General features: G+C 39.9%; 1 protein-coding gene across 3 annotated transcripts in view; it reads right to left on the reverse strand.

Moving 5' to 3' along the window:
* Positions 1-646: 646 nt before the first annotated feature.
* The window catches only part of BICC1 (BicC family RNA binding protein 1), a 265955-nt gene continuing 253691 nt past the window's right edge, over positions 647-12910 (reverse strand). For 2 of the 3 annotated variants that reach the window (XM_036026936.1, XM_028514016.2), the window contains exons 20-21: positions 8422-8521; positions 647-3312 (exon numbers count right to left, since the gene is read on the reverse strand). In XM_036026936.1, coding sequence (XP_035882829.1) covers positions 3182-3312; positions 8422-8521 — 231 coding nt within the window. In that variant the 3' untranslated portion in view covers positions 647-3181. Of the gene's footprint in view, positions 3313-5666; positions 5740-8421; positions 8522-12910 lie in introns of those variants that run through there. The other variant, XM_036026937.1, reaches the window with a different exon arrangement.

The raw sequence follows: 12910 nt of genomic DNA on the forward strand, positions 1-12910 counted from the left end.
AAGTATTTATAGAAAGAACAAGTGAATGAATGATAATTTAATATTGGGTTCCCAGGTAAGATGTCAGGTATTAAACGAACTCTTGTAGAAACAATCTTTAAGAACCGTTGCCACAGATAATTCAAGTGGAGATACTGCTGGGTGCATAACGGGTGGTTAGGTTTTCTTTGAGATTTGGACAAAACTCAGGATGAGTAATAAGGTCTCAGTTCTGTTTGAGAATGAGTGCAGACAGAATCTCAGGGTGAGCACTCAGTGTGACCGCTCAGTGGTCAGCCTCTGGAACAGATGCCTGGGTCAGGAAGCCGGCGTCTCTTGAATAAGGAGCCCCTCTGCTGAGGGATGAGGTTGTCAAGGTGGTCATACATTTAAGCCTTTGTAAAAGAAAGAACAAGAATGTAACCTGTTCCATAATGTGATTTTTTTGTGTGTACCTATGAGTGGCCATGGAAGCAGTGATTGATCATAGGCCCTGGATTCACCAGCTAAAATAAAGCGCCTGAGCTTCTGGGTGAAATGAGGACTGTCAATGCAAATCAACAGGACAAAGAGTACATATTCTGTCTACGGCAGAAACATCTTTCAATTCTGCTGAAAATAGCCACAACAACAAAACAATTTTTTTCTTAGAAAACCAAGACAGATATAGAATTTGTGTAAATTTTTTTTTTCAAAAAAGGCATTTCATCTAGCAAGGGCAATACAAAGGGGTTATATAAATTTATTTTTCATATAACAATTGATTAGTTTAGAAAAATTCCCATTTTCAATGTTTAATTCCATCTTTCTTTAAAAAAATTACTAAAAGGACAAAAACCCACACAAAAATACAATCTGCATCTGTTCTATATTTACAGATAATTGGTCACTATTAAGGCACAGATTGATTAAAAACTACCATTTATTCAAATAATCCAAATATTTTGTGCATCATATAACACTGACAACACTGTATACTGTAGTGTCATATTCCCTTCCTTGCCTCAACAGAAAATGAGAAAATTAATTTCCAGTGTTTTTTTTTTTTTTTTTTACTTTTGAACATCCTATTTAATCTAGTTTAATTGGGACAGTTTTCCCTTTGGCGTAAAGCACTGTTCATAAAACCTCCATTAATACTGCAAATTCATTCCATCTCCCTGGTGTTTCAAATGCTTGGTAGATGGCTGGGAAAAGAGCTCCAAATGACTTTTATTTGGGAAAGTCTTAGTAAAGAAACGATAAATTTTAGAGAACTAAGTTGCTGAACGGGAAGCCGACCCAGAATTCCTGTGCTGCACGGGTAGCACGATGTGTCTGTCGGTACAGCAGCCACACAGGATGGGGAGCTCCACGTGACGAGGGTGCATGTGATGTGCACAGGGTGACCCCACTGCACTTGCAAGGGACAAATTTAGTTCTACATCCTTAAAAGCAGATACAGTTTAGGAATGGACATCTGCTTAGTGCCATTATAATTGATCATTTTATGACAGGTCCATTATCTATGCCTTCAAAGTAACCAATACAATTTTTTAAAGTGAAAATTTTTATGTGTGCAAAATTTCTTTTCCGTTTTTGTTCTTTCACGGTAAGACTTAGCCATGGAACAATGTCAGGCAGGTGTTTCTGATTTGGCATTTGTATGAAAGTCCCCAGTTGTTATGTATGCTTACCGAATGCTTTCTGCTAAGAGCATGCAACAGTGGTTTATGTCCATGTAAAAAGTCTTAAAGAATGAGCATAAATAAGTCATTACAGTACAAGTAATTCACAACATTTCCTATGGGAAAGTTTTCCAACAAATTAATACATTTGGAAATAAGATTGCTTTGAAGAAAGAGAGGCACTTAGTGATTTTCTTCATAAATTGGAAACCCTTCATAAATCCACAAGAAGATGTCTGAAAAGACCTAGGAAACAATGTAGCCCGATTACTTGAACTTTCACAGTATAAGATTTTAACCATGAGTCTAGCCACTTAGAAAATAGTCCTTTTCCCCCTACTTCAGAACTCTGCTGTCTTCATAATCTGTCACCCTAGAGACTGAAATAAAGCCTTTCTGTTCTCAACAAACACGAGTCTACTTCAAGCAGACACGCATGGTTTGAGGGCAGCCCTCTGATCGTGTGGAACGCAGCTAATCGTACATGATAAGAACAGTAATCTACTTTTCTTCCTAATGGCAACGGTGCAGTCTTGTCAGATGATTATTTGTCTTTTTTAAATAAAGTGACGATCTAGGGCTCCAGTCAGTTATTGAATGCCGTCCATTCTCTACCATAAATCTCTAGTAGATATCAATTTAATCAATGTACTGTATGCTTATAGTATCTAAAAATAAAAAGTTTGATATAAATAAGTGTCCTTTAGTGCCAGTATACTAAAAATAGCCCTTTGCTTTTAGACAACCATGAAAATCATTTTTAGCAATATAGGCAGCAGCTAAATATGATAACTGCAAAGGGTTAATATTGCAAAGTCCATTTGGTCTTCCTTTGCACCTGTTACTGTGAACTAGGTTCATTGCTAATTGTTTCTAGGATGCTGACATAAATGAACAGAACTGGTCCAGAACATTCTGCACAAAAACTAATAATCCAGTACCATTTCAAATAAAGATTTAACGCAGTCAGAAAAATGAGACTAACTCTGATCTGTACCATTACATCAGGTAACATAAAAATGAGAGAAAGAGATAATTTCCACAGGACAAGAAGTCAGAAAGTGTAAAGTGCTGAAAGACATCAATACTCATTTTAAAGCAGTACCAGAAAATTCCATTTTGATTATTAAAAAAAAATCCCCAAATACCAAAACAAAACAAGCAAACAATAACTTCAACGTTTTCTGGCATCCCAGATGTCAAATCATCCTTCATTTTAGGTAAAAAAAAAATCAGTGCATATGTTATATAGGTCAATAAAAACAGGAAATAAAGCCCTACCCCCATATTGCAAATTCTGTCCAATTACCATTTTATAAAAAAAAGTAATCCGTGTGTGGTGATCTGTATGATGGCATAAAAACATCTTCTCTTTTCTTCCTTTTGGGCACAAAATTCAGGTGTGAATAAGATGCTTTGGTCCTGATACCAGACACCAGAGTGCTAAGGACGGGGTGCAGTGAAGGCCATTCACAGATCTCCTGCATCCAACGTGACAAGGGAGTTGGCGGGTGTGCGCCTGGAAAGCAACGCCGCTACCAGCGGCCACTGACACTAGCGATGTCCGAGTGGTACTGCCGGGGCAGCCTCCCACTGGCCCCGCCTTCCAGGAAAGTGGTGCGTGCGTTTGGCGGTTCAAAAAGCTTTCGTCGGTTTTTATTTAGTTCTAGAGAGAGAAAGAGAGAACTGTTAGAAGCTCAGTGGAAAACTTCTATAAACAATAGGACAGAGCAGTAGAGCTGGGAAAATGATGACACTGTAGGCTTTGGGTGGGGAGGGGGTAAGGTCTGGTAGCCAGAGGAAAATCTTTAGTTAATGGTCAAGACATTTCTGAAATGCTCGAAAGTCTGATTTTAAAGACAACATGTTAGCTGAGAGGACCGAGGACAGCAAATAGTTTTTATTGCAGTTTGTAGGGGATATGCCCCTCTCAGGACCCTCCAAACTCTAGATATATGAATTAAACAGTTTGACCCATCGACAAATGTCATTTCAGAGGCAAAGAGAGGGGGGCCCTCAACGCCGGTGAAAGGCATGAGAGGATGAATTACCAATGGCACAGAACATTATTATAGCTGTCAAGCTCACCCATGTCAAATACAGCAGGCATTAAATTATAAAGTCACACACGAAAAGACCCCCCCGCCCCACTCAATATGAGAAGAATGGAGGAGCACAGTGACGTTCAGCTGCCGCTCCACCGGCTCCAGAGGCCTGTGCACCTCGAGTGGGGAGAGCTGCGTGAAGAAGCGTATCAGCAGAAGGTTTCCTTGAATAAAAAATTAACTTGGTAAAAACAGCAACATTGAGGAAATAAATACAACTGAAAACAACCAATACGTGAATCTAAATTTTCAAGGAAAACCCAAGATGCTCAATTTCAATGAAACCAGAGTACTTAGAAAAAAGTTTGCCTTTTTCCAAGTAAAAATTAATTGAGGCAGCCTACCTTGGTTACGACTATGCAACCACTCAATTCCCACTGCCACACACAAGTATAAATCCTCAACCAGCTGATGGGACTCACACAAGGATGCAGATCGGTCAAACTCTGGAAGACTCTGGAAATTAGGGTTCTGATAGCCACCAAACTCACTCAATTTCAAACAGAGGTAAGATATAATGAATGTGCTTAAAGTTGTCTCTTTTTCTTTTTTTGAGCAGGGTGGTGCCAGTTATGCAGCGCTTTATATTGGCACAGTACTCAGCACTTTCTCACCCATGCACAATCCCTTCTGAAATTCTGAAGCCGCACTGCCAGCTCTGGCCTGCTCCAGCAACGCTGAGACTAGGAACACAGCCTCAGGCTGCAGGGGTCACAGGGGGCCAGGGACAGCTGTGTGGCCAGCAGGGCTCCTGAGTTCTGGAAAACGGACCAACACCCTTAATGTTTCACCTCCCTGCCTTGCAAAATAAAAATGCCTGCCCCACAGCGGTGATGCAAGAATGGAGACATTGCTCTTCAGTTCACTTTTAGGTCTTACAGGAGAAACAAATAATAGTGATTTATTAGAGCTCATTATATGACAAGCACTTTACATTTGTTTTGTTCTATTTAAGTGCTCCTTAAGGGGTAGATAATTTTACTGGTCTCCATTTTATAGATAAAGAAATTGAGTTCTAAAAGAGCCAAAGTCAGTTGTCCGCACAAGCTATAATCCTGCCTGACGCAAAGGGCCTGCCCTGGGCTGCAGAGATCCATCCGCTGTGTGGAGAAGACCAATCAGAGCATCAGGAATACAAATGTGAGGAACTGGTAGTTCCATGTATGCCAAATAGCAGTGTTTTACTTCCCAGTTTTCTATTTTTTTTAAATAGAAAATTGGAGCTTAAAACATGCAGACATGCTTGTAAGATTGGCTATTGTTTCAAGTTCCTGCAGAAACACGTAGCGATGACATGCCTAGTAAAAGATGAACACATGTATCTTATTTTTAAAAAATTCAGAAATCAAGACAGAATTTAATATATTTAAAGGCAATTGTAGGAGAGTTAAGAATAAATGAATCCTCTCAAGTACGCAGCCTGGGAAAGTTTAATCACCTTCACGGTAAAACATGTTCTTTGGCCTTCATTTTCTCATGGGCGAATAACCCGCACATCAGCACATGCACCCCCATACTCCAGAGAAGAAAAGAATGACTGAGGTCAAACGCTGTCCTCCCCTACCGCACAGAGCACGACCGACTGAGCACACAAAAACCCTTGGGCCATCAGAGAAGACACATTTTTTAACAGACATTGAAAACTTTATTCTGAAAAGTCATATCAACGAGATTTTTGAGAGACATAAAAATGATCATGAAGGAATTTGGCCATTCCATAAAAAAATGGAATTTCTAAATTACATAGTTCCAAATGTGAAGCAGAGCTAATCTAGGGAGATTATCAAGGACCAAGTCCTTCTGCGGGGAATTCACTTTTTTGTTGTTGTTTTTTACTTTAAAAATCAAACTCCCTCCTCTGATTTTTTTTTTTCAGTAAACCTAAAGGATAGTTTGGGAAAATACCAACCTTTTCCTTTGAAATTCCAAGGCTCACACAATCCTGGCAGCTCTCAGGATCTTGTTGCGGATCTGAACAGAGTCACAAACTAAAAGAACAGGTCGGGAAATGTTAGATCTACCTGAGGCCGTGGCGGGAAGCCTGTCAAAAGGATGCTAAATTTCCTTCTCCTAGGTCCTGTGCATTTAGTTACTTACTCAAATACTAGAGAAGTTTCTGAAAATTCCAAAAACCATGGATTTGAAAAAAAATTTTTTCTGATTCATTTCTACCAGAGACAACGCTCATCTCCTCCTGTAACACTAAAATGAATTTCTTCTGGCCCCAAATTTTAAGAAGAACCAAATCTTACACTGAAAGAACTCTGATTATAAGTAAAAATAAAACTCCACAAAATTTTTAAAAGTAGGAGCAAAATCTGTATCTAGCTAAACTATGTACCCACAGGACAAACGTGAGTTGAGGCTGCCCAGCTGTCTCGCACCTCTCTGGAAACGGACTGTTCTGAGACTATAAATGGATGTATATTTCTCATGAGCTGAATTGTGAAAAGAAGCTTTTTGAATAAAGGGCTTCTTGATAAAAACTCACACAGAAAACAATTCCCTAGGTTCAAACAAATGCACTCAACAAAGTAAAGTGAAATCATTAAAATAATCAAATACTTCTTGCTGGGCAGAGCATTCATAAGGCATCTTATTCAAAATCTCATTCCCTTGATAAGCAAGGACCTGTGTATCCCACTGAGAGAGGCTGCTGTAGAGGTAGAATATATAACCTCAACTGACCCACAATGAAGATGAGGATTGGAGAAAATATTTTTTTTAAAAAAGACTCCAAACCCACATGGAATATATCACAAATGTGTTCCAAGTAAAGATCCTAACCATCCATCTGGCACCTATGAAAGTGTTTAGAGGTATCTGCTCGTCGCTGGAAGCCTTACGGAGTTTGGAATTGGGTTGGTGCACAAAGAAAGGACTTAATTTTCATTACACTGTCACTGGCATTCCATGGATCTCTAGTGAAAGATTATGGAGTTCTAGAACATACACTTCTCTGGGATAAACGTGCTGGCCTACAGGCCTATTTTAATAATACAGGTATGGAGATTATGTGCATTATAAAATTTCAAGGAGTATAAATATCATTTTCAAATTAATAAAAAATATGACATATGTAAAGTTAATTTGGTTCTAGGAACAGCCCTCTAAGGCTGAGTTATAGGGTAAACAAGTTAAACTATACCAATTGCCATGCACAGTAAAAAAGAAAAAACTGTGGGAGGCCCCTGAAAAACGTATCCTGTAAAAACTGATGGTATAGCACATGGAAGGACAGACGAAGAAATAGAGGGTAACCTCACACGACCATCTATTCCAATCCACCTTCGTGGTTTGGAAACTCACCCAACGACTCCTGAGCTGTCAGAGGCAAAGCCCAAATCTCCTTGTTTGGACACTGTGTCCTTTGCACTATATCAAGCTGATCTTATGAATGAAGAAGAAAAAGCGTCCGCCCTTTGGAGCTCCATTTATGCAGCTGCTTGGGTACACAGGGTGGAGGAAGACTTCACCAACTGATGTGTGCAGAACCATATTTATCCACAGAGGAACCTAACAAGCTGCTCGATGGCTGAATTCCCACCCCTCTTTCAAAGCTGCTCTGCTTATGTCTGCTTCAGACATTAGGTCTCTAGATAAGTTTCCTGTAGGGAAGTGGGTAGGGGATGCAATCTGCTACTTGAAATGGAAAACCACTGAGGTTTACATTTTATTTGCTGATCTGATTAGTGAATGCTGTTTGCAAAGGACTTTCCCCAGCTGGACGGCTACTGCTAACCTCACCAAGCACAGCCTGCAACTTCAGTATTCTGAAAAAGCCACGTCATTTTCTCACTGCCCCTGACACTTGGCTTCTGCTCTTGGGGTCTCTCTCTTTTTGAAAGACTGGCACACGTATGTATAATTGACACTCATGACTTCATCAGAAGGTCTTCAAAAAGTAATCCCATTTTTTGACCCCAAATTGCTTCCTCGTATTTCTCTAAATACCTGTTGCAGGGACACTGTTATGTATTTGCCAACCCCAGACTCATCATCTGGCTCAATTCCGTTCAAACAGGAGGTACCCCATAAATATGTATAGAGCACTTTGCAATACATAGAATATAAAACCAATGTGCACAGGAGGCAGTCTGGGAGACAACATTATTTTCCTTCATTCTGTGACTACTTTGAGGATCCTACACCCTTCTGTAACTCACTAGTTCTACTAAAACTTTAGGAAAAAATAAAGCATTAAGACACGCAATACTGCCAAGTTCCAGCTATACCAAGGAACATTCTTTTCTCCACTGGTGCAATGACCTCAGTTGGTATACAAGGACACATGCACTTGAAACATAACAGCCAATCCAGATTAATTATTCACTAACCCAATGCTTACTGATGCACACAACCACAGGAAAAGGAGAATTGAACTGCTCCCCAGTCTCATGTTCTGCAAAGGGCAATTTTGGTTAGATCTTGCTGAAGAAAGCTGTTTAAAGAATGACACTGTCATGGAAGGTTTTCAGGCAATGTCTTGATGAAATAGTGGGGATGTTCTCAGCATTTGTCACACTGTTCGTGGGAAAACACTCTGAAGCCATAAGCACCAAGGTGCCAGGGCAGTAAGCAAACAGTGAATGGGCAGAACCAGCCCCGGGGGCTGAGACCGCTGGCAGAGGTTATTCAGATTTTCAAAGATGAGTATTATTTATATTCACCTGAGATGGCGAGCAGCATTTTCCTCCTGGCACCGAAAGTAGTAATTCCCAGCTCCTTCAGATCCTGATCTGTGAGAGTGAGGAATGTCTGCAGGTCGATCTGTGGGTGAAAAAGTAATCTTTGACCAACATAATAAATACTTATTTTCTACCTCACTGTAGGTTCAGCTCAGTTGTTACACCTATTTTATTTATTAATGCTCTGACTACTTCCAGAAAAGAATGGTGGTGTCACAAACCTAAGGGACAAGAGCTAAGTAATTAAGGTGATGAAATAAAAGTGTTTATTCTAGCTGAAGACTTCACCTAAGCCAGTGATTTACTGCACCTGAGATAAAACCTAGGTCTGAGCAACCTGGCAGCCAAGATAAGAAAGGGAAGTACAAATTGCACATTTTTTGGTGAACCGATAAAAGGAAGAATGCATATCTGTCCAGGGGAGAGAAAATAGTTCTTACTTTTGAATTCTGAATTGGTCAAGTATGTCTCTATAAAGAGAAACTGAATAACAAATACCACAGACATCTCCCACTGTGTTGTACATAAGAATGACAGAAGAACTCCCAGACTACACCAGACCCATGACCCACTTGGCTGAGCCTGGCAGACCATCAGAAAGTGGCACATGAGCGTGTTTCCAGGAACAGTATAATTGTACTCTTTGGCACTGGCAACGATGTGTGGAGGGAAGCAGCCCGAGGATCCTACCCTGCCCTTGAAGACAGTGTGGAAATACAGAAAGGCAATGGGCTCTAAGCCAGACAGACATGGGCTCAGATTCTGACTCTGACAATACTGTGTGCACACAGGTTGACAACAGTGTACCTTACAGGGCCAGTGTGGGTATTAAATGATTGTAAATATAAAGCAATAGGCTCACCAAGAGGGTAAAATAATGGGCAGCAGTGACTGATAATAATAATATATATAGATATATCTGGAGAAGTTTACTAAATAAGTCTTCAACCTGTTTAAGATAAATCTCATAACATGCTGGGGGATTCTTATTAAGTCACACTGAATATTAGAAAATACCCTAAATGAAGGAAGCAGTACCAAATTTCAACACATCCAAAAAGAATAAAATATACTTTTCATTCAGTTACAAGAACTTATTTTGAAATTTTGTTTTGATTTAGGAGTTACATCCAGATCTTATAAAACCTTTTTATCACTTACCATAATTATCATTTATCATAGGTCTAAAGCTATGATTTTATACATTCTATTTAATGGAGGCTATTTCAGGCATCCCCAAACTCCTCTTAAAGGACCAGACAGTAAATATTTTAGACTTTGTGGGCCACATTGTCTCTGTTGCTGCTACTACTCAACTCCACTGTTTTAACTCAAAAGCAACCATAGACAATATGTAAATGAGTAAGTGTAGCTGTGCTCCAATAAGATTCTGTTTACAAAGTCAGGTAGAAGGTCCATAGGCTGTAGTCCGCTGACCCCTGCTCTAGTTAATATTAGGTAAAGCCTCCCTGGCTTTGTATTACATTTTCTTTCTTTTGGAAATCACTGGATGAGAAGCACCTACAATAAATTTATTTCTATACTTCTTCTAATAGAAAATAAGCCCAGAAAATTACTGAATAATATCTAATCACTTACACGGAGACCTTTTGTTTCTGGGCAAGTTAAAATACTTCTGCCCTTGAACTTCTCAATCAGCTACCCTCATCTAACCAGCAAAACTAAGTAAAAGACTAAATACTGCAATTCCTTGATGTGTTGAAGATGAAAATGTTATTCAACTTACAAAATCCTTAATTAAATGAATACTGATTTTGATGTAGGGAAAAGAAAACAAATACCCTAAGATCCAATATATACATAATACCTTTTTGGGGGGTATTAAAAAAGCAAAAAAGTTCAGCAATCAAACTTAAGTTATTGAGCCATGGGAAATACCTTAAGTTTATGATACAAAATGCCTAATAAAAATTCTAGATTCTTCATTCACTAATGCATACCTTAATTAGCTATTCTTTAAGATAAAATAAACCCAAAACTGGATCAAATAGATACATTTATAGAATGAGCTATTCCAACTTCCTGTTGCATTGGGTTACCTCTGCCCTGGTACAATGACAACATTATTAGAAAGAACCAAGCTCTGTCCTTTATGCCAGTGCGTAATGGCCATGGCTGATCAGTTAGACCGAAATCCACACTAGGAATTATTGCAGAGAGTTAGACAGTCATGAGCACAGCAAGGCCGATGGGTCAGGTACAGAGGTCACCAGGTGGAAAGCCCTGGGTGCCTCGAAAGGGGAGGCCAAACTGGGAAAAGCAAGGACCTCACCCCCAGGGTAATCCTTCCTCCCTAGCATATCGCTGGTCCTGCAGCTGGGACCTTCTGACCTTCCCTTCTGAGAGATAACATCTAGGCCTCAGTTACATTTTAGCCCCAGGCCCAGAAAAGCAGCCCAGCCTGGGCTCTCCTGTTGTTTCTTCTCTGCTAAGCCCTTCCTTGTTTTGCAGTCCCGAGTGTGCTTTTGCTGTGGCCAATAAATTCTTGCTTGGCTGCACCTTGTCTCTTGACTGCAATCTTTCCTTCAAGAAGACAAAAACTGAGGTCTCATCTCACCAGTAACAATGGTTCAGAGCCACCTTAGTTCTGTCTCAGTTTGGGCAAAACCCAAACAGTATATTAATAAATTAACATGTATAAAGAGTGCATTATATTCTCTAAGAACAGACTTTAGTAAACTAGGATAGGGTCAAAATAACTACACACTTATTTCTGATACTGTTATTTACTTTTAAGTGCTATAAATAGTGAAATCATATCAGATATATACTTGTTGCTGACCTTAATAGAGCTATAAATCACCTTAATAGAGCTATAAATTAAAAGTTCCTGTGAATAGCAGACTTCCAGCCAAGATGGAGGTGTAGATAGATATACTTTATCTCTTTGCCCAACCAAAAGAAGGACAACAACCAATTTAAAAACACAAAACAACCAGAACTGCCAGAAAATCAAACTGTATAGAAATCCAACAACCAAGGAGTTAAAGAAAAAACATTCATTCAGACTGGTAGGAGGGGCGGAGATAGGCAGCTGGGGCACAGAGGATGTGAGGCAAGGTGGTGGCAAGAGGACCAGGCAGGTGAGGTGGTGGCTGGCAGACCCAGTGATCCCACATCTGCATGTGGAGAAACCAGGAGGAACAACTGGGAGCAAGAAAGACAGTGAAACCCAGGGCTCCAGAGCAAGGAAATGAAGCCTCAAAACCTCTGGCAGTAAAAACCTGTGGGGATTACAGAGGCAGGAGAAACTTCCAGCCTCACAGGAGAGTCTGCTGGAGAGACCCACAGGGTCCTAGAATGTACACAAACCCATCCACCCAGAAATCAACACCAGAAGGGCCCAATTTTCTTGTGGGTAATGGGAGAAATGACTGAAAGCCACCAGAGAGCTGAGCAAGTGGTATTGCTCCCTCTCTGACCCCTCCCCCACAGACAGGGCCACAACACAGCAATGTGGGTTGCCCTGTCTGGCAAATACATAAAGCTCCACCCCTTACTATGTAACAGGTGCACCGAAACACAAAAAAATATGGCCTAAATGAAAGAACAGATCAAAGCTCCTAAAATAGAACTAAGCAACGAAGAGATAGCCAACCTATCAGATGCAGAGTTCAAAACACTGGTAATCAGGATACTTACAGAAATAGTTGAGTATGGTCACAAAATAGAGGAAGAAGTGAAGGTTATGCAAAGTGAAATAAAAGAAAATATACAGGGAACTAACAGTGAAGGGAAGGAAACCAGGACTCAAATCAACAATCTGGACCAGAAAGAAGAAATACACATTCAACCAGAAGAGAATGAAGAAACAAGAGTTCAAAAATATCAGAGGCTTAGTAACCTCCGGGACAACTTTAAATGTTCCAACATCCGAATCATAGGGGTACCAGAAGAAGAGAAAGACCAAGAAATTAAAACTTATTTCAAAACATAATGAAGAACAACTTTCCCAATCTGGCAAAGAAAATAGACTTCTAGGATGTCCAGGAAACTGAGGGACCAGAAGAAGTTGGACCCAAGGAAGCACACAACCAGGCACATTATAATTACATTATCCAAAATTAAAGACAAGGAGAGTCTTAAAAGCACCAAAAGGAAAGGAGACAATTACCTACAAAGGAGTTCCCATAAGCCTATCAGCTGATTTCTCAAAAGAGACCTTACAGGCAAGAAGGGGCGGGAAAGAACTATTCCAAGTCATGGAAGGCAAGGACCTACATCCAAGATTGCTCTATCCAGCAAAGCTATCCTTTAGAATGGAAGGGCAAATAAAGTGCTTCCCAGATAAGGTCAAGTTAAAGGACAGCATCATCGCCAAGCCCTTATTATATGAAATGTTAAAGGAACTTATCTGAGAAAAAGAAGATAATCAAAAATATGAATAGTAAAATGACAACAAACTGACAACTATCAACAACTGAACCTAAAAAACAAAAACAAAAAGAAA

This window comes from Phyllostomus discolor, chromosome 5 (assembly GCF_004126475.2).
Source record: "Phyllostomus discolor isolate MPI-MPIP mPhyDis1 chromosome 5, mPhyDis1.pri.v3, whole genome shotgun sequence".
Classification (NCBI taxonomy): Eukaryota; Metazoa; Chordata; class Mammalia; order Chiroptera; family Phyllostomidae; genus Phyllostomus; species Phyllostomus discolor.